At 31.7% G+C, this 26363-nt stretch overlaps 1 protein-coding gene across 2 annotated transcripts in view; it reads left to right on the top strand.

The window, feature by feature from the left end:
• The window catches only part of dachs, a 93234-nt gene that overhangs the window by 35247 nt on the left and 31624 nt on the right, over positions 1-26363 (top strand). The window contains exon 1 of one of the 2 annotated variants that reach the window (XM_964340.5): positions 16154-16355. The exons of the other annotated variant lie outside the window; for it this stretch is intronic. Coding sequence (XP_969433.1) covers positions 16265-16355 — 91 coding nt within the window. The 5' untranslated portion in view covers positions 16154-16264. Of the gene's footprint in view, positions 1-16153; positions 16356-26363 lie in introns of those variants that run through there. 2 annotated transcript variants of the gene reach the window in all.

Here is a 26363-nt window from a genome sequence, read left to right as displayed (position 1 = left end):
ACCAAGCTTAAAGATCTATTGCCTGTATAATTTCCTGAGAAACCGGAGATATGGAAATTTATTCAATGAAATTCTACACCTCACCATTATAAATTACCTAGATTTAAATAAATGTGCCTACTTCCGAAGATAAATGATGATAAATCTGCAAAAAAATTATAGAGAAACATTCGTGTAGCATTCATCTTTCTGAAAAATATTCCGGGCGTGTTCTCTAGGCAACCAGTTTTACACCTTCGATTATCTACAGAAATCTCAAGACAAGAACAGACAGACGTTCAACGAAAGTTGCTTTCGGTGGACACAGATGGCGGCAGAAAAATGTTCAACAAACTTGTTGTTCACAATATTTTCTCGAATAATGAATATGTATGGCCGGCCAGTGCGACTGAAATTCGTGCTGGAACGAAAAATTGCCAATGAAAGAAAAATGACCATTTTATGAGAATGTATCGCATGCGACTTTCTTCAAACGAAATTGGATATCTCCCGAGAGACAGCAACTAACATCAAAAAGATAAATTGGGGATTTTGCTCCGCTTCGATTTATACTATGGAATAAATATTTCCTAAATGAAACAAAAACACTAGGAATCGAAAGAAGAATGCTTTAATGGTCAATAAAAACCCATTGGTAATCAAGAACTGTTAACACAAAAAATCTCTTTTATAGCCTTGTAGACTCCACGTTTTTAATAACTTGTTCGATTAATTTTTAGCTTCAATCACGTCCTGAGGTACAAAAAAGCCGTAACAGATTAATCACAAAGAACCTTTTCGACGGATACTCTAAAAGTAATAATTTAACGGATGAGAACTGTAAATTAAATAATTATTAATTAACAGTTGTATTAAACGGCGATAAATCATCATCCTAACACTTTTTTGCAAACTCTGGATTTATGACTGACGCATTTATAATTTTATGAACTCGTGTGCACGAAGAAATCGAGGTCTTCCGCAGAGACTTCAACCAGCGATGAGGCGACGAACTTTGTCTCACCGACCATAATTTGTAAATATAACGAACAAGTCGTTTTCGCTTTCTTAGGTCCGGTTTCCGGGAATTTCTCGGTTTATGTTGTAAGTCGGTTGTAAATTTTATTATAAGATCGAACACGTGTGCTCGTGGGAAACTTTTCAGCTCTGACCTATCGGATTTATTCTGGATTTTGAAGTGTGTGTGGCAATTAATTGACGGCGTTCATTACAGAAATGTTAATGTGATGGCGTCCACGGGATGTGAGAGATTTATATCTATATCTGGCCCAGATGCTTGAGTTAAATCATGGACGAACCATAAATCTGTCGAGGAAATTGTGTTCAATTGAAATTTATCACGATAATGGGTTTATGCGAAACTGGAGGTAACTAGATGATGGGCACTGGAATCGATGTAATGAATGGCATAGTGCAAAGTTCCTGCCTGAGGGACACAAAACTTACAAATGGCTTTGTATATGAACCATTATAAGGGAATAGGAAAAATTAAATTTGGTGTATAGCTTCATGTCCAAAAAAATCCAAAAAATTATCTTTATGTTAAATAAGTAAATAACACAGCCGTAGTAGCGTTATAAAATCAGTCCAACCGATTTTGGCACTTGGCCCTGTGAGTTCACCTCTCTCTTATGAAACTTATGATGCTGATTATTTTTATAAATCTTAAGGGATTAAACAAACAGTTTTGGCATTATCCTTGAAACAATCTTTCTTAAATTAAAATGCAGTTTTTTCTATTTCGATCTCGACTGATAATAAAAAACATCCTGCTAAGCATCAAAATAAATGCAGATTTTTTCGAGCAATTTCATTTTTTATTTTTAATTTGTTTCCGTTAGCAACTGTATTCATTATAGCTCTTCTGTTGTCGAATTTAACTTACTGTTTAATTTGCATAAATCTGTTTAATGTTGCAACATATGTCGTTTCCGCTAATTAGTACAATGTGTTTAAAAATTGTTGTTTATCAAGTTGACTATAGAATTCAAATTCAATGTGCCGCTTCTTTCAAATGACTATTGTAGTTTTCTATGAAATTAGCTTTTTACTAACTTTTTTGCATTTTTCGCCAAAATTGTTTCAAGTGTAGGGTTTGTTTTGATTTGTGTTTTATATTTCTATAATTTTTGTTGTTGTGTATTTTTTCATTTTTAGATTCGAAGCTTTTTGCATTATTTTGACGGATCTGTCGGTTTGACGGTATTTACAATTTAAATTAAGCGGCACATTACGTTCAAATTTCATGGGTGACTTGATAAACAACCATTTTTGAACACATTGTAGATGATCTGAACAACCAAATACTTAGGAACTCAAAGCTCAAACAATTTTTTCGCATGAGCATGGAAACTAAGTCTTTTATTAAAACTGAAGAGATGGTCCGACACTAATGAATCAACCAAAAATAAATAAAAAGTTTTATAATAATATATATAATATAAATAATTTAAATAAGTAATATTTATTCAAGCAATACGAGCTAGCGTTTTGAGTTTTTCCCAATGAAAATAAAACTTTTTTTGTTTACACAGGGTGTACAGGGGCGGCGAACACGAAATTTTGTACACATCTGTCATTTTGTTGTTAAAAGGTATGGAGTATTTCATATACGTTTATGTCAATGAAATGTCATACCTATAAATACAACAACTTTTCTATAATAACATTTTTCAAAATTTTTATTTATTATTTATTTATTGTTTTCCTCTTTTCTTTTGTGGAAATGAGCCGGTCAATGTCTAATAATTAATTTGTAATCGTAGCAACAATTTTCATTGTTATTTTAAATTGTTCAAATTGTCCGATTATACCACAACGAAAATAGCCACAGGCGGACACACGTTTCATTATGTTATCTTTTCCAGATTTAAAGTTTTGCAAAACTTTTATTGAAAAATTAGAAATAGAGAAATGTTTTTGTTGAACTCCGTTACCTGTTCAAACTAACACACGTATTTCTGATAGACACTGTATAATAAAACATACTTTGCTTTGAGTTTATACAGGGTATGTCATTGATCTGGGCACGCTCGATTGCACTTACACTGTCTAAGATATAGAAGTAAATCAAGTGGCACGGCAAATGGGAAGTCAAAGTGCACGTTCCAAAATTATTTTGCCCTATACAGGCTGTTCCATTTTTACAGTACAGCTTTTAACTTAGTTTTTTTGAATGGCACCCCCTGTATATTTGTACATATTTAAATGTGCACTTGTTTAGGTTTTATAAATCAGTTTAATTTTTGCAATTTGCTTTAACCAATTAAATATTTAATTTTTTCTACAATTTAGTGCGTCTGCAAACACATTATTAAAAAATCACAGAGCGCTTGGTTTTTGGGATATCAAGTTGGGACTTTGTCCGTACGTAAACAAATGTCTGAGGTATCTTTCGGTGACAGGACTATAATTTTGTATTGTAGCATCACCTTGCTGTGACACATTCATTTTGGTAAACTTTGAAGGACCATAACTTGATTTTTTTAAATAAAATGTCCTGTATTATATAACAAAGTATAAATGACCCATCCTGTATAATGTACGTTTAATGAAAGATGTTTCTGTTACAATGGTTTAGTTACTTTTTTCGCTTGTATTTTGTAAATCTAAATTTTGACTCTGTTTTTCTAAATTAGCCAGCTTTATTTCATAACGTTACCTAATTATCTTCCCCAATATCCAAACAAAACGCTGATGAGGCCTATATATAACAAAATTTAATTACCTCCCCCATACTTGTAATTTTTAAGACAAACAGCAAAGTTTGCTCAAGTTTTAATGAAGCGGGCTTAATATTTTACTTAAACGCATGTTTTGGAAAAGCAAGTAAACGAGAAACATTATTCACTAATTAATACGCAATGTTGTCCTCAAATTGAACGGTAAAGTGCTCGTATGTAACACAAGAGTTTCTCTGGAAATATTTTAAAACCAGGCACAAGGGGGATTTTCCCTCGTCACAGCTTTTTAATTTTAATATAATTTGTGAGCTGTTTCAGGCCAGTGAAATATGTAAACAATTTTTTCTTTGTTTTGTTTTTTCGTCCTACGCTTCTGTCCCAAAGAGTTGCAATTCCATTTTTGCCAGTGTAGCTTTCCTATCGACCCACATTAGATGTTAAAAGCGGTCCTGTTGGAGCGGCAGCCAATGACCTAACCATACAATAGCTACCAAACCAGCGCCATTACATTCTCTGCGTCTCGACCACTTGTACTTCTCTTTCCAACAACTTTTACGATGACATATTCTTGTAGCAAGAGCACGAATTTGCATTTGTAATAAACACCATTATTAATCAAACGACCCCACCTTGACGAAATTTAGAACAATCGCGGCTCCCACATGGCTTTCCTCCTGGAGGTGCTGTGGGTATGGAGGCACGTATTTAATTTATCCGGAGGATGGCCGACGAAATGTATGTACATACCGTGTGTGTCTTGATGATGAATAAGATGCTATCGTGTATGGTATAACGTAAATTGTGCCTCCTGACAACTTAAAAATTGCTATTTATTAATAAAACTTTTTTTGAGTTTTTTGCACAAGCAGAAAGGAGAGCCAGTCCTGACAGGAGTAATGACTCGTAATTAGTTTGCTTGCGTAATATTCCTCCGGAGGGAGATGCAGAACCTTTTTGTGGTCTATTTTGGCTAATTTGCGACTGGAACATGCACACATTTTCCCGGCTGTCGTCCGCTCTTCAATCACCAATTTTACTTTACAATTTTTTTTATTTCAATATTCCTATTGAATAGACACTCCGAATTTGGTCCAGCATGTTATTATTCCCCTCATCACTTGTAATTGTTATACGTGTAGCGAATTGAAGAATAACGTTGAATACCAAACAATAAAATCATTGAGGCGGCTTTTAAAATTTTGTTTTGAAAGCGTCTATTTCACAATAGACATTATTAAACAAAATTCTATGTACGGAATGGTACACTCACAACTTGGCATCCATTCATTCGCATTAACACAACCGTAAAAGCGTTGCTAATCATAATACAAGATGATTCTTTTAGGGCTTACATACACGTTTTAACTCCATTGTAAGTACTGCTTCAAAATATTGTACACACAACCTAAATCAACCATTCAACTAAATTATTTTCAAAATAGCTGCACTTCTGAAAGTACGAGAAATTTTAATTTTAAATGGTTACATTTTTATTTTTAAATTAGATTTCTCAGAGTAAGTTAAATTTTCCAAAGTTGTTGGTACTTATCTGTATTAATTTTGACATATTGTCGGTCTTTAAATGAAAACTAAATATTTTTTTACAGAAGCCGTAGATACTACATTACGTAAATTATTTACAAATATACAGGCTGTTTCTGAAACAACTTTGGTACGTTTTTTAAATGGAAATCAATTTTTGATCAGTTTTTAGAAGTAACCTTAGTACTGATAATTTTGATCTAAACTAGTACTGATCAATACCCCTTAGTTTATGAAATAATTTGTTTATTTTTACAACATCGTACGTATATTAAAATTTATTACACAAAAATTAAGAAGTTTGTTAAAATAAATTGAATAACTTGAAAAAGTTAAATTGAACACCCTATTTTTTATTTTTGTTTTTCAAAGATTAATAAATTGTCTATCCAAAAACAATTAAATTTCAAATTACTCAAGTTAATAACTAAACAGATATTGTACTTTAAAAGCAACACATTATTTCTGAGCATTATTGTTACCATGGTAAACCATACCATAACCATGGTAACTCCACAATGAATAATTTTTTGGAGTTCATACGGCGATTCAAAGATTCGCCATAAATATTGATAGATGAATAAATATTAATATATAACAAATAGGTTATAGCCTAAGGGTAACATTAAAGTTTTATGATTGGCTTAAAATTTTACACTTCAACTACTATTAAATGTGCTAATAGTTACAGTCGATTTTTTTTATAATCAACTGTCTAAGAGCCGTCTGGTTGGCATTATCATAAATAGTAATTTTTTGAATAAGGGTTGGTGTAATTTTTTACCTGAAAATTTCAATTTCCAAATTTTGCAAGTTGTCTCCAGTTTAAAACACGTACAACAACACATCTAGTTATTTTAAAACACTTTTAGACTAACGAGTGAACGATTAACACTAATGTCCAATTTTCGAAAATGTCAAATCTTGTGTTGAAAATGTCAAATACAGAATACAGCCAGTTTCAAAAGTGGTTGGACATGAACTTTTAGGGTGATACAGTCTGGTCTTTATCAGAATTTTGACACTGACAGTTTATTATTTTAAAAAATGAACTATAGTTAATAATTTTTTTACAGTTAAATAACTTTTGGGTTATCAAGCTGTTAATATTTTTAGAGAAACAGTTAGTTTAAAAGTCTTAGACGTGAATATAAAAAATAGGGTGTTACATTTAAATTTTTTATGTTATTTAACTTGCCAAAAACTTAATTTTTTATCTTCTTGAATGCAAACAGCTAAAAAAATCATATAATTTGAACTTTTTTGTTTAAAATGGTGAAAGTCCTACTTTTCTAAGACTTTTTGTTTTTATGTATTTTTTTAAAAAGCGTTTATATCGAAGTATCAAACTATTTCAAAAACCAATAACAACTTTTATTAAAATCATCAGTGTGTTAATAAAAGCTACGTCAAAAATTCAATAAAAAATATAGGTGCCTCCATAAGCTGGTACTGCATCATATTTCAGAAACATCTTGTATACTTGAAAATAATTTTAGGTGAGTTAAAAGGTAAGTATTTACAGTTTTTATAAAAAAGATTCATTTTTTGATATCTTTAAGGTCAGTAATGGTCTTTTACAAATCTCTGTGACACCCTAAATATAATTTTTTTGCCAAAATTTTTATTTTGAAAGATTTTTTCAAATCATTACTCTTGAATCGTTTGCGAAAAGTAATTTTTTTTTTCTGCTTTCGATAACCGAATGTTAGAAAAGTGTTCTTGAAACAGATTTGTTGTTTGGAAGGTTGGCATTTTCGCCAAGCTTACTTATTTAAAAACTAAATTACATGATAAGATAGAAGTTCATTCTTCGCAAAACAACACAAGACAAAGTTAATAAAATTCCGCTCGCATATTTAATAGAACTGTCAAAATTTAGTTTGTTAAACAAACTTTTTGGCGTTTTTTTCCATCTCACTCTTTGTAAAAAGGCCTTCTTCTTAATTTTGATCAGCATGTAAGTTTCGATCATGTCATGTGTTGTTATCAAGAAAAAAAAAACAGATTTAGACGTTTTTTAAAAAAGTGCTAGAAGAATTCAAATTCAAAAACTAAAATTTTAAATAATTTGTTAATTAAAATCCGTTTTTTGCGGTTATTCCAAAGGATGGTATAATAGATAGATATAAAAAAAAATGTGTCCATAAAAATCGATATTTTTGTATTGCCATTGAAAAAACGGTAATTCCATTTGAAAAAACTGCTAAAATCATTTTTTGATCATCATTTAAAAAAACATACTAGCCTTGTAATACGACAGTTGACAATTCTGAAAATTTGAGAAGACCTTTTAAACTTTTGATTATCAAATGCAAAAAAGGTAAATCACTTATCGCAAAGCCTTCAAGAGCTGTGCTGTTTCGAATAAATCCCTGCAAATGAAAATTTGTACAAAGAAATTGACAAACGTCAAACACTATGACAGATAAGTATTAACTACGGGTACACTTTACTCACTTGAAACGAAGAATTTAAAAAGTAACATAAATGGATTGTTAACATTTAGTATTTCAGTGTTGGCGAAAGTTGTGAATCGTATACAAAATTTCAAAGCGCTAGCTACATATAGAGTGGTCTACAACTCGTTCCCCACCGAAAAGCTGCATTCAGTTTAGACAGTTCTGAAGCAAAAGTTTCTTAACGAAAAAGTTTCTAGGAAAACAAATAGGTGGAACGGACAATAATAGTGTGCTTTTGAATTATTTTTCATTCTTTTATAATTCCTCTACAGTATGCATTACACCTGGGAGAAAGCTGCTGGAATTGGTCACTTTGAAACCTCTGTATCTCCCAAACGAAGAACAAAAGACCTAAATTTTTTTGTATTTTTGTCATCTCTATTGCTGTTACCACAAGCATTGCTGTTACCACTGGAGAATGAGTTGTGGACCACGCTGTAAATTATAAATTAAAAAATTTCTAATGTAGGCCTCCAATAAAGAATAAGCCTGTATCGTCATAGGAAGCGTATGCTGGAAATTGATTAATCAGTCAACTTTTCCACCAAACAGCATCCATCAGCCAATTACGCAACATATTATAATGCCGCAAATACACACTTAAGATCCACTCCTTTGTAATTATATAAATCCAGTCTCGCTTATTCATATTCATTAGAACTTCTTGCACATGATCTATTATGCATTATGATTTACAGCAATTTAAACACTCGATTATGAATGTCGCTGCTGCCATAAGAAGATTCTGAAATGAAGACAAAACCTGAAGACATCGTGACGTGACACCGTTGCCATAAAAAATACTGATTATAATCAAATTGCTTTATTGTCCGGGTTTTTAGGAGTTTTCTCGGAACGGATTCTTTTTAGTGGCCGGGTCGGGAATAAAACTTCGGTTTATGCAAACAAGTCGGATTTTTTATCAATCTTCAGAGGTAAACAATGTGATATTAAACTAACTGTATCGGTAATGCTGGAATTTCACTGGCCTCGAGGTAGGGCATAATCAGATGCGTGTGGTCTAGTCTCAATTTAACACGACCATTGTGAGATACAGGGCGTGTCGACGAATAAGAAGAGCACGTGGATGGACGTCATTTTTTAGATGTACACTGATATTATTTGCAATTTAAATGGGGCATTATGGTCGCGGACGGTGAAGGAATTTTTCAATTAAAGCTTGAGGGATGCAGGAAGAGACACAGAACAAGAAGAGTTGAGCGTTTTCAACTTTAGAGCTTCAGAGTTCTACAGTCTGTTAAAATATGCCAAATTTTCCTGTCCGGTCAACGTGTTAATTACAAAAATTCGGTTAGATCGAGCGATTCTCTCCTCATCAATTATGCATGCAATTAAAACACACTCCCTGCTTAATTTTATAACTCTTAACAACTTCATTTTACCAGATAAAGGATGTTTTATAGTTTTACCCAACATCTGACCAGTGGCGGAACCAGGGGTGGGCCCGGGTGGACCAGTGCCCACCTAAAAAATTTCTGGCTCCCCCCTTGTGCCCACCCAAAAAATTGCCAATTAATTATGATTAATATGTGTTTAAAAATTCAAACGGTTTTAAATTAGTAAATCAAGTTCTTTATTATTGACACCAAAAGCTTATTCAGCTCGCAATAGCACAGTCAGTACCAAGACACGAAATGATATAGGATATATTATTCAAAATAATCTTAATTTGTCGTTAATAAGTCGAGGATACCGAAATTTTAGATTGTTTTTATAAGCACTATTATCGTCTACACTATAACACTGGTAATCTTTGTCTGCAGATACATGTTTAAAAAATAAATATCCTTACACTTATTGCAGAGTATAATTTACTTTTTTTCAGTTTTATTTTGAACGTCACGAGCAATACATACGATATTTTGAATCTTTGCAACTTTGCATAAACATACATTACATTTATAAAAATAAGTAATAACCGTTAAAAGATTGGTTCATGGTTTTTTATAAAAAAAAATTAAAAAAATATGTCAAAAAAACCTAAGTTTCGTTTTCTTTGATTTTTTTAAAAAAAGCCCTCTGATTCAGAAAACTGACTGGTTTCTATTGAAACCAATAAACAGGATGTTGAATCAGATTTAGATTCGAATTAAATTATGAAGACCATCTACATTTTTTTTGTAACTCTGTGACAAACGAAAGACTTAATTTTTGGTTTGGCTCTAACTAAAGTATAGAATCTAATCAAAAATAGCGAAGTCTTTATAAACTCTGAGAATGTTTAATTTAATTCTTCTAATCAACATAAAGGAATTTTGTTACATTGTGAGTAATTATAATCTAATCTAACTTATTATTTAATATTTATTAACAATTTACTAGTTTTAGATACATCTACTACAAACTGATGAAAATTAATAGTATTATAAGCGAATGAGGATTCAATCTATAGGTACTAATATATTAAGATGTTGAGCCAAAAACTAAATGCTCAAAAAAGTTAGGTATGTAAGTACGTATTTTGAAATTAATTGTTTCTAAGCGAGAAAATTTTTGCTGGAAGATACAAAACTGGTACAATTCTAAACGATAAAATAAAAAGTTTAATAAAAAACGCATTTGGTATTATTTTTCATGCGGCTGCAGATTTTTTTTAATTTAGTAAATCATTTTTGATCAGTTTATTAGTTTGGCAAGATGCAAAATTAACTGAAATCTGGACACTGTCGTTAAGGGAAAAATATTAGATTATTTATTACTGATATTAGGTGGTATGTGCCCAACAAAAAATTTGTTGGCCCACCTATGTGCCCACCCAAAAATTAGGAGCTAGTTCCGCCACTGCATCTGACTATAAAAGTGTAAATTAAATCACAGTTTTATTTAAAAAAAGGCTGGTCCTGGTAGTCTGTGACGAAAGAGGAGTAGACACTATTTGTATAAAATAGCAGTTAACTAGAGTTGAAACTTGAATTTCAAATGGCTCCGTATTTACAAAACGTATAATTCATTTGATCAAAGCAGTCCAAAATATCTGTTTTCCACATTTAACATCTTTCAACAGAGAGAACTGAGAGCCAAGCAGAAAACAACAAACAAATCGTTTTTGTCGCGTCCCACACACCACCCACTGCTAAAAAATGTACTATCTGCAGGAGTAGCAGCAAATTATCATACTACAGCAAAAGTTCTGTTGAAAGGATGTGTAAAGTCGGCAAAAGCCGCCGCTAATTAGCCAGTTTTTCAAAAACTTGATGACCGTGTCGCCAAAATCCGCAATCTTAATTAAACAGGAAGAATTTACGGCAAAAACGTAACCATAAAATGTGATAGTTCTCATTTACGTCAAAATCTTGATAATAGTGACGGTTCACAAGCTCGATGATTAATGAACGTCTAACAAAAATTATAAACTTTCTCTTCGATAGGTTGTTGTTTTATTTGAAGCCGTCATGATTAATCTGCAGAATTTTCGGTTGAGTGGCACTATTACCGTTGATTAAATTTTTTTCAAGATAAATCATTAAGAGCTTGGACATAGTTGGAAACTAAATAGTTAAACACATACTGCTACATCCTGGAGCTATTGTAAGTTTCCTATTATAGTAGCAGTGGAAAATCATTAATGGTAATTGGTCCCTTAATTGTAATGTTCAAATTTTCATCTAACTGTTATCCAAATGAGACGGAATGAATTTTTTTATTAACAAAACGTTTCATACTATTGCGTTTCACAGATTAGACTCTGTTGTGTTGAATTTTTGTTTTCGCGATGATGGTAAACATTTGCATCTGCAGCTGTGTCCTATTTTACTACAAACATGCAAATACGCTTTACCGTGTTCTACCTGAAATAAAATGCATTAACAAAATCCCAAAACAAGGAAAAGTGTTTGTAGAAATCAAAATGTAATACTTGTAAATGAACTTGTTAAATACACGTTAGCAACAGGATTATGCCTTTGTCTCATTTCAAAACAAAACATTAAAACAATACACGATATTTGATAAGTATAAAACCCTATTTTATATAACTTTGGTGGTAGTTTCACAAAAAAAAACGAGGAAAAAACATTTGAAAATAAAGATTTCGTTAGGATTTTATTTTTTTCCGAGATTTTTTCAGAGATTTAATACGCAGCATTGCCCAAATTCAACCAACTTCGTATCTCTTAAAATAATTGAGATCCCCAGGATGGAGTTCGAAAAGGGATATTGTTAGAATCAAAATAAAAGTTAAATTGATTTATAGTATTATTTAATACTTATTTGTATATTAAAATTTTAACTAAAAAGAATTCTGTCCAAACTATCTGAATATCGTTTTTCTACATTTTAAGACTATAAACTATAATTAATGATTATAATTAATTATATAAAAGGTGTGTCAGAAATATGTGTGTTAATTTTAACAAGTAAAACATCTTTCCTATTTGTAATTAATAAAAAAAAAATAAAATACTTGTTTTATTTATACATAATTTTTCAATAAAGGTTTTGACAATTTATTTAAAATTTGTAAAAGATAACAAATGGAAACGTGTACCCGCTCATGGGTACAAAACTAAAGGTACTGAGCTTTTTACTAGTGATAGAAATGGACAATTTGAAGAATTTAAAACAACAATGAAAATTGCTATGAAGTCATTATTAAACATTGACAATTGACAACAATGACAATTATTTTTGCTATGAATACAAATTAATTATTAAACACTGATTGGCTCGTTTTGCACAAAAGACAGTAAGAAAACAGTGAAAGTTATAAATGAGAATTTTACAAAATTTTATGTAGAAAAGTTCTTGTAATTGATGAGTTTTATTACCTGGTAAAATAAACACGGATTTTTTATGCACCCGGTATATACAGGGTCGCTAAAAAGTATGGATACAGTTAAATATTATAAAAAATATTCATCAAAACTTATTGAAATTTTGTATATGCTTAAGTATATACAGGGTGTATCAGAAATACGTGTCTTAATTTTAACAGGTAACAGAGCTCAACAAATAAAACATCTTTTCTATTTGTAATTTTTCAATAAAATTTGCAAATTCACTTAAAATTTGAAAAAAGATAATACGCTGACACGTGTACCCGCCTGTGGCTATAAAAATAAAAGAGCCGAACTATTTTTGTTGTGATAGAAACGGACAATTTAACTCCAATGAAAATTGTTGGTATGAATCCAAACTAATTATTAAACACTGACCGGCTCGTTTGCACAAAAACACCGAAAATTATAATTATATCGTTTCAGATGTCAATTTATTTTTAGGATACAAGGCTACCTTGTTTTTTTTAATGGCAACAATGGTCAAATTTAATATTTTTAAGAAGAGCATTTTGTTCTATGTTTGATGGTGCACAAATTTAATATAAAAAAGTGTAAAAAAATGTAAAATTTTGAGTCTTGAAAATGTTGCCTTTATCTGTCGTTGGCTCTTTACTGCTTAAACATTAACCAAAAAATAAGTAAAATTTAAAAGCAATTATTCAAATAACACTTTTAACTGAAAAGGAACACGTTTTAATAACAAAAAATTTTAAACGCGAAATACATGTTTTTTATACTACAAAAGATCTTAAAAATGATTTCCTCTAACTTCTTGGCTTTTTGTCGCCATCACCAACTAACATTAGAATTTTTTTCTAATTATTATACACAAGTTTAGTTTTTGACTAATATACAAGAGATAGATCGATAATAACATCATTTTTATAGTTTAATTAGTTTTGCTTTTCTAAAAATCCAGAATTATTTTTTTAAATTTTCATTTTTTTTACATTTCAATAAAAATAAAGGTGGGTATTATACAGCATGATTCTTAAATAGACCGACAAAATTTTACCCATAGAATATCAAATGAGTACATGCTGGGAAAAATGGTAAACAAATTCCTTGTATATGCGTTTTCGAAATATTTTTTTAAGTTATATTGGAGATGAAACGTACGCAACTGATGAGTTTGTAAGTAGTATTAGCACAGTTAATGGAAAGCTTGATAATTATTTGATGACAATGTATTTGATTAATGCAACAATGATCACTAAGTATTGTTGAAATTCATGATGAGAAGGAGCATATTTTTGTCAATACAACTAATTTAAACTCATGAGCGCCGTAAGTGGCACGGATTAAGGGGTTTCTGCCCCTACGAAATAAAGACGTAGATATGGTACAGTTCGTCTCGCTTATCGTTGGAAAGCTGTAGTAAATCTTTGTCGGTTTATTTAAGAATCACCCTGTATTACATCACTGAATTTACAAAAAATGCTGTTTTAATAGTTATTTATGTAACGAGTTTGAGTGTAAATCGGACGTTTTATTTCACGAGTGGATTATCAAACCACGAGTGAAAACGATTGATCTATCATCCACGAGGTGAAATAAATGGACCGATTTACACGAAAACGAGTTGAATATTTTATTCTTCGAATTAGACTCAACATGGCTCAAAATTGCCTTAAATCTGTTAAAAATAATCTGACGTTTAGTATGAGAAATGCCAAACAGTTGCCAAACAGTTGTCAAAACTGCCTTACACAAGAGAAAAACCGGAAATTTTGACAGTGTCGAAGAATAAAAATTATTAAATTTGACCTTCGTGCCGTTTAAAAAAAATGTCTTTTTTTTGTTTTCTTAAAATAATTGACGAGATTTGAAAAAGCTCTCAGATGATAGAATTTAAACAATTTTAACTGTTTCCCAAATTTCAAGGTTCTCTGTTAAACTGTTCTGAAAATATTTAACTGCAGGTATTCATACTTTTTAGCGACTCTGTATATAAAAATTCTAATAAGGTAATAAGGAAGCAGAAGCACATACAATATACAGCGTGCTCAAAAACTGACGCACCAACTCAATGGTGTGTGGTAGAGAACTGGTTACATATAAAGGTAAAAATAGTAAAAAAATTCTTTTTATTAAAGTTATTGATAAATAACGGATTTTAGATAAATGATATGTGGCAACGTTGTCTAACAGTCATGATCGCAATAGAATTTGATCAACAATAAAAATAAATTATTTTTGAAACGGTTTCCTAGGAAATAATTTCTACACATTGTGATTTTTTGGATGAATTTTAATTTTTTTAATTAAAAAAACTGCTAAAATCTGATAATAAATTTAAAAATAATTATTCATCGTTTTATTACAGAACGATTACCTGGTATGAAACATAGAAACATAAAAAAACAATGAAAACTAAAGAAGTTAACACAATAAGTTTGTAGCTCCAGATTTTTTAAAATATGACTTTAGGAATTTTTTCAACATTTTTCCCGTAATCTGCACTTGCTTCTCCATAACGTACCACTGAGTTGGTGCGCCAGTTTTTGAGCACCCTGTATAAGTAAGGATCAATATTTATTTCTATAGATATTTTGATCTACTTTTGAAGATTTCGAGAAGATCTTACAGTAAAGCCTACTTACCCCAAAAAAGAATTTTTTTAGTGTTGATGATTTAGCTCATCAAAAATTTTAAATTTCCCATCAGAATATTTACAGGTACTATTATTAGCTGTTTCAAAACTATAAAAACGCCAACGTCGCATTTTCTCTAAATTAGCGGTTACAAATTATTTATGCACTTAATAATAAAAATATCGAATGTAATTTATAGTTTCGTTGAAACATCTAATCATTAATAACTATTTTACAATTTATCAATTTTATTAAAAAAAAATAATTTGGCAAAATGCAACGTTGGCGATTTTACAATTTTGAAACAGCTAATAGATCTGTAGGAAGGGTACAATTTGTTAAAAATTAGGGTACACTGAACTATTTTATATTTTTTTTACATTTTCACTTGTGTATTCTTAAAAACACTACACCTTTTCCAATTGTATTTCGAAAAGTTTTAAATAACTTTCTGACCACAGCTTTGAAAAAAGCATATTTAAAAGCATTAGTAGGTAATTCTAATCTCTAATCAGCTTTGAAACTTGCAGCAACAGACAAAAGACTATATTTTGTAAACTATTGTAATTGTTTAAAGTTTAAAATTGGATTTTTAAAAGCATTACAAAAAATTGCATTGTCAAGATTGTGAAACCTAAAACACTCTTAGTTGTGAAGATTGTTTTCTGTGTGGCGAATGGAGATTAGTGCAGATGCGGGAAATATTCTTCTCCTCCTAGTCAGGTAGCTTTGAGTCGGAGTGTGCACAGTCCCCGTGTGAAGCACTTAATAAAAAACGAAGCCTAAGTGAAGACCAGTAAAGATTTGAGTCCCGAAACCAGTTTGTAGCCCTCGTCATGAATGCGGCGGTCTCGTGCTGGACGCACCATTGAAGTCTCCTAATTGCTCCAGCGACGAGAAGCGTTCGAAAGCTCGCCCCCCGGTCCTCCTCATGTAAATGAGCGAGCGCTGGTCGCCGCCATCTCTCGAGAGCTAGAGGAGCGGTTAGGGCCTTTGAGACCCGTGATATCCCGAAAAGCTGCGTACAGGTGTAGCACAGGTGAGCGGGGAGCATCACGTGAGCAGGTCGCAGGTAGCGGCCGTCATCCGAGCCAGTGCACCGAAGTCTTCGCGAGTGATTGTTGGTCGTCGTGTTGTGGTGTGATGTCTGAAATATGGCCGGGCATGCTTTCAGCCCCTGAAATATGGCTACGCTAGGCCTCTCCAAAGTGTTCATTTTGGACAAATACTTCACGGAGCTGCAGAAGTTCTGGGAGACGGAGAAGAAGCTCCAAGGTGTGTTGGTTGTTGCGCTTGCGATAAGCTCTGTGTGGTGCTTTTGTGCTCAGGGTGATGGTTGCCTGAATTCAGGCGTTGAGCCGAGTGCGCCGACCAGGCACCGGATTAAATTGCCGCCGACAGTGGGTGGCTGATTTGTGTCATCAGCGGCTTCCTCCTGTGCCACAAACTGATAGTAATGCGGAAAATCCAGTTCTTAATGAATCTATCGATTCATAATTGACATGTTACACGCACTCGGCTGTTTCTTCTGCTAGCTTGATGGATCGCTTTTAATTAGTTCGCGCCATTTTTTATTTTGAAATTTTTACATTCTAAAACATTGCTAAAACCACTCCGACATTTTTCTTCCTTCATTCAAATACGTATTTTAATTGAGTTTTGTTTGAGATGTTTCAATTTCCTGGAGCAAAACTATTCCAGTTATGACAAATTGCATAAAATCTTATATAAACCTTCCTTCATTTTTAATGTACTTTATGAATGTACAAGAAGATGAGGCAAACGCATATTTTTCTGGAGGATATAAACATCTTCCAAGTATTTTGTTTCAATCAAGTATGTTTATAAACTGCGCTGAGATGCGTTTTTTTGATTTTATTTATTTCTTGTGCTGCGGATGCTTTAAAGCGTATTTCTGAAACGTCAAAAAATGTTATTAAATAACTTCTATCTTATAACTTCTCTTGGTTTATTTAAGAACGACGATATTAGTATAAAATCGGTGTATACAGGATGTCTCAAAATTGAAGCCCGTGCTTTTATAGATTTGTTTCAGAAGACTAAAACAAATCGAAAGTTAATAGTGGAAAATTGTTCGATTGGTCTTCGTTATCGACTTACTGATAAGAAACTAAAATTTAAAATTTAAACATTAAATTTATTAAAACCGAATTTACCATGTTTGTAGTCACAAAGTATGCTAAATTAATAATACTTGTCACTAGACAGAGCGATTTAAAGAATTTTAACAAGAAAAATTTAAAGAATTTTAAATTATGTTGCACAAATAATTGGTGAACACAGCTTAAAGTATATTATTTACATTTTTACCAATAATTCGATAACGAATTATTCGATAATTCGATTAACTTTCGATTTATATTAGCCTCCTGAATCAAATTACTAAAGCTTGGACGTCAATTTTGATACACCCCGTATAGGTATGTGATATTTATGATCGTTTACAAACGTAAAGAGTATTTATACTTATAATAAAATATGATTATCCTTCAACTTTTTTTTTAATATTTCTAACATTAGCGTTAACGTTAAACTGATCACTTGTGCAATGTCTTTGGTGAAAATGCCAAAATAAAGAAACATCATGAATAATGTGTGATAAAACTCGTCATTTTGTGTGTCGTCCTTGAAATGTTAATGTTTTTAATAATTTGCAATTTGTGTTTAAAACAAGGGAATAAAACTATTAAATTCGTTGTGATGCTTGTATATTGTATCATCTTCAAGCGAGAATTTTTTTTGTTGGTTACACTCGTGAGACACATTCAGGTAGAACTCTTTTTTTACTCTTCCTTGACTGTGCCACGCCTTACGAGTGTAACCAGCAAAAATTCTTCGCCTGAATATGACACAATAAGGTTTTTAGACGTCGCGAGCAATTTAATAGTTTTATTCCCTTGTCCTAAACACCAATTTCAACATATTAAAAACATAAAAGAATAATAATCGTTTGTATAAGTACTATAAGTATTCATTTGCGTTTTTTTCTTTTTGAGAGCAAATGGGGGATGAATTCGATATTATTCCATACATTTTAAGGGGTGATGGTAAAGTTCAAAATGTCAGAATTACTCAACTTGCCCTATTCGAATGTTTATATAGCTCCTGAGATATAGAGGGCGCAAGTTCCATATTGCTTATGGAAAATTGGCGACGCTCAGATCAAACTTTCAAATTTTTACAACCTCTTGAAACAGGCAATTCATATCATTGCGTCAATGTAATGGGACTTACGTATCTATAGTTTAGCCGCAATTAATTCTTTAAAATTGTCAATTTTAAATTACATGGATAAACGTAAAGTTTTACAGAAGGATAAAGATAAATCTGCTCCTCTCACCTAATCACTTACACCTTTTCGAAGTTTTCTGTTTAGTTCTAGCTTTTAAAACCTAAACCAATTTTACCACGTACCTAATAAAACTTATCAAATACAATAATTTTTCTACATTTTTATATCACTTTTCCAAAAATGATAAAAAACTTCAGAAATTTTTATTTACCTACCTGTTGACAGCTACTGTGTGGCTTCCAGTAGTTTATTAGCAGTTAATTTTTTCAACAAACAAAATGGAGATGGTGGCGCATGGGCGTTTTGAAAATTTTTCAAAATTGTGGTTAACATGTTTATTTGTGTGGGAGGTTCAAATCCCGGTCCTGACAAAAAAAAATTTTTTTCCTAAAATTTAATAACAAAACAAATTAAAATAAAAGATTAACGTAGTGGAACAATTTACCCCTACTGTTTTGTCAATAATATTAAAATTTACGCTAATTTTATAATTTTATAATAATAATTCAGCGGTTCTCAAAGTTTGGGACTTTAATTTCAGAGTTTGGAAAAACTATGCATTTTTGATTTACATAAATTTTGCTTAATCGATTTGTCTTGCCGTTCTCTATTTACCCTTAAATTTTTGCTAAACTATTCCCTAACACACTTTACATAATGTTTTACAAAATTCTTATTTATAAGTTTCACTGTTTTAAATTATTTAAATGTCCGTTTATATCACAACGAAAATAATTCGGCTCTTTTATTTTGGTACCCACAGGCGGGTACACATTTCAGTATGTTATCTTTTCCCAAATTTTAAGTAAATTTTCGAATTACAAATAGAAAATAATGTTTTATTTGTTGAGCTCTGCTACCTGTTAGAATTAAAACATATACTCTGTATTTTGGAGTACTAACAACTTTCACACAAGATTTCACACAAGCGTTTTAAAAAAACTTAAAAGGGGCCATAGACCTTGTCCAGGAGGTCACGATCAGCTGAAATGTAAGTATTACCATGCGATTTTTTTAAATTTTGATCTAGTTATCCACGACAGTTACAGCAGTGAAATGTATTGCGTAAATATCTTCAGCATCGCTGTATCTGTTAATAGATCCAAAATCTTCACCGAAGAACATGTTGGAATCGTATTTCCGTAATGGACATCGGGTTAACGTAACTGACATGGATAACTAGATCAAAATTTTTGAAAATCGCTTGGTACAAACCATAAAGTCAGTGTTTCAAAACAGGCAGAAGTCGAAACCACCTACTTCCCTGAACACCTTTTAATCCGTAGCAATTTTTTGCAGTCTAAGGGGGGTACTTTTTCAGTTTTAAAATGTAATAAAATATAAATTAACCTTAATTATTGGTTAACATGTTGTCAATTGTAAGGGCATAATGAGGAAAATTAGATTAGGGCCAACGGAAATATTTAAAGCCAGCCATAAGTGACAATAAATACTCGTTTTATCCTATTTTGTCATCAAAAAACTTCAATTTAACTTCTGATAAAAACGTTGATTAAAGGGCATTTGATGCTCGCAGTTACCTCTGATTCTAGAATGATAAAAATAACGATACCTGTACGAATAATTTTTGCTCCGTAAATGTGCGTGATTTTTATCAATGCCTTCCTGCAACTGCTTTTTAAATATTTTCTGCACAATGTAATTGCAGCGCATTTTTGCAAAACTCATTGTATAGATCGAAGATATGCAAAAATTGCAGGAAAGCAGCGGTAAAACCGCCTTGTCCACTTTCTTCCTTTCCGAGCGTGCATTTTTCAATACTCTGTCTAATAATTCTTCATCAGCAGGTCATTAATTACAGTTAGGTGTTTAACACGCAAATGTATTTTGACCGCCATTAAAATATAAGCAGTAAATATTCGGACTTGAGTCTCTCGAGTAATAAAAGCGCACACGTTTCCCAAGAAAAAAAAAATAGAAACTGCAACAGCCAGCATTGTAGCGATTCATTTTTCCAATTGATATTAAAGTTTATAGCATGGGTGCGTATCGTGGTATGGGAAACCGCAAGAATACGACTTTTATTGCACCAGCGTTATTGCTTAAAGTTTTTTTGCATATTATTTGCATATTTTGTGTCTGGTTTAATTGGTTCCGGTGGTTCAACTTGTTTATTGTAAAAGTTTGAAGAAAGTACTGGTGGGCCGATAAGTTCTCACATGACGGACTTTCGTAAAGTTTCTTTCCGAAGTTTGCCACTTAGTCTTGCTCACAGTTGCTGGCGACGTCGATGATTTGATTGCATGAATTATGTACTACTTTTCAACCTGATACTCAAACCGGAAAGCTTTTGTTTTCTCTTAAGGGTTACGATTACGGCTGGAATTTAGCTCATTTCTTGTTTAATGGAAAGATAAATTAAGCCTCGTTTGGAGAGTAAATTCTCGTTTCCTGGCTTAGATATTAAATCTCCATAAGAATTTAAGATCTCGTTATACTCATAAGCCTTGAAAATTTACAATGGTTTGATTGAAAACGTTCAGAATATGTTGTTTCCAATTTTTGCACAAATAAATTGAATTAAAGATAAACAAGAGCTCTCAACACAGAATTACAAATTCTTGCTTTTATTTCTCATGTTTTTAAACTAATTTAATTGTTAATCTGTCCGCTGTTTGAAGTCTTGAAGTGACTTTTTTGCGCGTTTAATTGTTGTAAAAAATCGCTAATGGCTACTAATTTATTGCAAATACTGGTGATAATGATTATTGGCTACATTACGTTCAATCGAAGACATTCTTGTATTGATGTGATCTTCAGCAAGTTGAAGACATAAGATTTAAGTACCTTAATAAATTTATTTATTGTCAACATCCTGTATATTTAATGTGTACACATCCATCTATTGTCGGACGCCGTCTCTGTTAGTCTTCAGAGTTACGAAGTTGTTAAGTACATAAAAAATCAATAACAATTTGAGAATAAGCAATTATTTACTTTGCTGTTTATTCTATCAATATTCTGCAAAACAATAAAGTACAAAACATTTTTTCGCGATTTCGCTTATAAAGCTTCCGAAACTCCATAAACGTGTTTGCATTACGGAATTGAATTTCAGCTTTTAAATGAAAGGAAATATATTATTTCAGTTTCCTTTCAATAAGCAAGAATCGCTGGATAGTTAATAAATCATTCTGCACATGCTACGTCGATTATATCAAAATTAATTATTTATACAAGCGGCCGATATTTGCAAATTACACAAATTATAACACTCTTATGCAAATAGTGAGTTTTAATTGCAATATTTGCCGCAGAGTTTAGAAATTGTGGCACGGCTGCCGCTTACTTTGTCTTTAATTTAGAAGCATTGCAGGAATGGAATTTTAATTGATTTGATCTGAAGAAAAAACGTACACATATACATGAATGGGGCACGATCCAAGACTTGAAGTAAATTGCTCTACATCTGCTCACAAACTCAAGCAAATTAATTACCAATTAAGGGGTTTTTGCAAGCAACTGTTCGAAAAACCGAGTCTTTGTTGAAGCTTTTCGCTTAATCACAAACGCAAGGCCAAACAGTTGATACGTCACCGATGTACAGTTAATCATGAAGAACAGCACGAGCAATTACCGAAGATGAAGGGTTTGTGAGCAGCATTCAAACTGCATGTGTAATTTAAAGCTTTGGTTCTCGGATAGGTCGCTAGTAATTACAAGCCTGTTCCAGGGTAATTAACTTCCTAACTATGGGAGACTTAACATTTCTTCTTGCCTTCTTAAGACGGTGTATAGGCAAACAACGGGCAATTAAATGTGTATATGAGGCTATCGAAATTATAAAAAGACAATAGAATTGTTGGTCGGTCACGACTTTGACTAGAGTGTCAAAAACTAGTTTTGGGAACTAATGAAAGAAGTGGCGTTGGAGAATGAATGAGGTTCTTATCAATGTTGATTTTCCGGTCTTTGCTTTTAGGTTTTTGGTGCTGTTATTTCGAAATTATTGCCACGGATGCTTCAAGGCAAGCTTCAGATTGCTGCTAGTTGGTTCTGGTTTATTTTCCCATAACTATAGATAATAAGTAACCATCGCGAGAAAGACAGTTATTAGAGGAAAAACGGAAACACATGCATTCTCTACATTTTTGTTCCTCATTTTTAAATACAATACAAAAACGTTTATGGTTATCTGATGTTGTTTTGCACAAAAATAAGAACTAACGGGGATTTTAAAATATTATCACAATAAGCAATTTCATTTGCATCCAGTGCTCCTTGGGATTGAATTGAATTGCACTAGTGGGCAATAAATAAGAAAAATTTGTTCCAAGAGAACTTTAATAAAATTTAACGCAAAAATAATATTAAACTTGCTGGGAATAGAAATTGAATTGATGCAATTTTAGTTTCTCGTGTTACAACGAGAAGAAAAACGGTTTGAACTTTGTTCACCGAGGAATAAATGAATCGTATCAGAAAGGTCATCTCTTGTGAGGAAGTTGAGTAGGTGTGGAGACAAAAATCCCACTGAATAACGAATTTTTAAGTTTGTAGAAAGATTCCAGTCACGGCAAAGTCGCGGACACATTCTTCAAAAGAACTAAACTAATAACAAGTGTTAAAATATTTCTCGAATTAATTTCAGGCTTGTGTGGCATTTCTAAGCTATTTTCGAGATACGAGGACTTGTACCAGGTGCTGTAACCTTAAGAAACTCCCAAGAAAATCGCGACTTCTAAATGAAATGAAAATTCTAATTTTTACACCTGTACAGGGTGCTGCATTTTGGATGTCTTTATAGGCGATCTCTGAAACTAAGAGAAAAAGAAACTAAAAGAAAAGAAAAAAAAACGAGTGACACATTCTCGGGTCCGTTTTTTGAGAAAATAATTTTGGTCAAAACCGCATCCTGCTATCGTCTTTTGTTTTCAACCTATAAACAAAATTTGACATTTTAGCGAAATCTTCAAAAATTCATATCCTCCTGATTATAAAAAGAGTCACTTTTTTACGGAGAATTTAGTAATGTTATCACTGTTATCAGCAATTTTTTCTAATCATTCGTTTAGCTGTAATAACATAAAGTTTTATTTTTTTAAATAGGAATCATAGTTGGCTATGACATTTTTGAAGTTTATTTTTTTCTGACTTCATATGTCTATTTGTTTAATACATTATTTTTAAATTTTAATTTTAAAAAACATGTCGCTTTTTTATAGTAGGCCATAAAAAATTTTTGGATTTTTAATTCAAACTATGAAAGATGTATTTTACTCAACAAGTATTTATAATTTAATGATTTTTTGAACACAAATTAAGTCAAAAACAGCATAATAAATAATTATTAGATCAAATTTTTGCCATTAATAAGAATTATTTGTTTCTAGATTTAAAATGGAAAGCTTACATTGTCATTCTATTTTCTAATTAAACATGAAATGTTGGAAAAAAATAATTAATTGTATGATTGCTTGTAAATAATATTTTATTTAAAAAAAAAATATCAATCCAAACACCAAAATCAAATTCTATCTGCGGTAAAAAAAGACATAACATTATCAACGTTACCTCAATTGCACTTTACTAAATTATAAAAAAGTGTCATCAAATAGTTATCGTTTTCAATTTACTGCACATTTTTTATGTAATTTAAATCGTATATTTGTTCAATTGAAAATAAATTTAACAGCTTATTTTGATAATTTCACATTTTTTACTTTAATAACCGTTCACAAAATTTCTAGATTATTCACACCTTTTACATGGCCACCTACTTTAAAATATTTTAAATATATTTTTTTATCAAAAGTATATAAAACTATCAAACTGTATTTATATTGTTTTCAGTTCAGAAAAAAATAAGCTTTTCGAAAATGTCATAGCCAACTATGATTCTTATTTAAAAAAATACACCTTTATTAGGTTATTACACTTAAACAAACGGTTAATAAAATCGCTGATAACATTACTAAATTCTCCGTAAAAAAGTGTAAAATAATGTCTTTGTTTCAAATGTGTATCTTTTATAATAAGAAAGATATGAATTTTTGAAGATCGTATGTCAACTTTTGATTAAACAAAAGACGATAGCGAGATGCGCTTTTAACCAAAATTATTTTCTCAAAAAACGGACTCGAGAATGTGTCACTGTTTTTTCTCTAAACCTTCTAGTTTCGGACATCCCCTATTCGTACATCCACAATGCTGCACCCTGTACAATAATAAGGACCATTCTTAGTTTTTATTAATTTTTTTTTGTTAATAAATAAAGTCGTAGCAGTTTTGTGAGTTTTTGGGCACTAACTGTTAATTTAACCACAAAGTTCTTTTATAATCTTACCCTAATTACAGTTCACATTGCCACCTAAATTTACGACGCTACAAGTAGCAACTCATAAATAAAAATAATAATAATAATATATAAAATAATAATAAATAATTCAAAATCTGATTGGTATTTTTCTTCGCTAATTTCGTAAACAATTATCTGAAGTGAATACGCGTGGTTTAGTATAAAATTTAGAATTTGATTTTTTGCTCGAAAATTATTTTTTTTAATTATCATTTTTATCTGCATGTAAAAAATTACCAAAAAATTAAAGGAGATACCTTTAGTCAGGCGCGTAAAATGCATTTTTTATTTAATTAGAAATCGCGATTTTCTTAGGTGAGCGATAAGGTTGCCCACCTGGTACATACGTGAAATTGTCTTCTTTTATTATCGAAGAAAACAAATCAATTGCAGGCAATGTTTTCTAATAATATTTGTTTTCAATTTAACTATCTGCCTGCCGGGTGTAAACTTTCATAGGCTCAATATCGGCAAAAACTCGGTAGACAAATTGAATAAGCAGATAAAACAACAGACACATTCACTGGATAAATCTGAAATTTTAATCGGCCTCATCTTCATTTTGATGACACGCCAAAGAATGCAGACACAAACAAAAACTGGTTCCGTCTGCATCCAAATAAACTAAACGTTGTCTTTAGCCCGATAAAGGGTCAGAAGCTTTACATAAAAGCGTAAGTGTATCAGACCGTTGTTGTGTAGTGACTTATGGCAGCGTTAGGAAAATTGTTTAAAGCGTGTTATTATCTACTTAAGCCAATGATGGTTTCACTTAGGAAAATATATAGCAAGTTGTGTAGTCCAGTCAAAAGAAACCGCCTCATTTCAAATTCAGACATGGGTTACTTTCCAAAGCGATTTATGTTGCACTGTTAATTTTAGACGGACCGAATTCTTAGAAAGCCACCAGAAAACAACAACTTTTCAGACCAATGTGAATTTTTCACCACGTCGAGACGTACCTTATGGTCGACCCGGAAAATGGTAAAAAGCATTCGGTGATTTGTAAATAATAGGGAAAACGTGGCTATTGCACAAAGAAGATTGATTGACGTGATTGAGTTGCTTTGATGTGGTTTATGAATTACACATTCCGCTTCCTGACAATATTATTTCAAAATTTATTAGAGAGAAGAGAATGAAAGCTCTCTAAACAAAAGATATATATGGTCGTGCAAGAGGAAATTAACAACGAAGGGAAAGCATTCTGACTAATATTTATTGAGCAGAAAATTGAATTGTTTGACTTTGTTTGCCCAGCACTTTTGCAGGAAATTTTACACAGATTCGTCGGATCACACCATGTCGACGTTTTTCCTTTAGTTGCTTTTCCAATTTCTCGTGACATGTGCTCGAAACGTGTAGTAATTAATTTTTCATTATTTTTTACTTGCTTACACGTGCGTATAATAAAACCAATCAAATAATTCTTAATTGCATTAGTTGCAAGTAGGTTATTGAGAAAGTTAATTCACCAAATGAATAAAATATTAATAATTAATTATTTAAGTTGCGTTTCTACTTGTCGTAAGATTAAAATACACCACACGGGGTGAAAAGTTGAATTTCGTAGCACTTTGTGCAGGGCCGGATTATAGTTGTAGGAGCCCTAAGGCAAATCTGACTCGGTGCCCCCCTTCTACACCTTGTT

This window comes from Tribolium castaneum, chromosome 1, assembly GCF_031307605.1.
Source record: "Tribolium castaneum strain GA2 chromosome 1, icTriCast1.1, whole genome shotgun sequence".
NCBI classification, from domain to species: Eukaryota; Metazoa; Arthropoda; class Insecta; order Coleoptera; family Tenebrionidae; genus Tribolium; species Tribolium castaneum.
The sequence above is the reverse complement of the archived record's forward strand: the minus strand, read 5'-3'. Positions and strand labels throughout refer to the sequence as shown.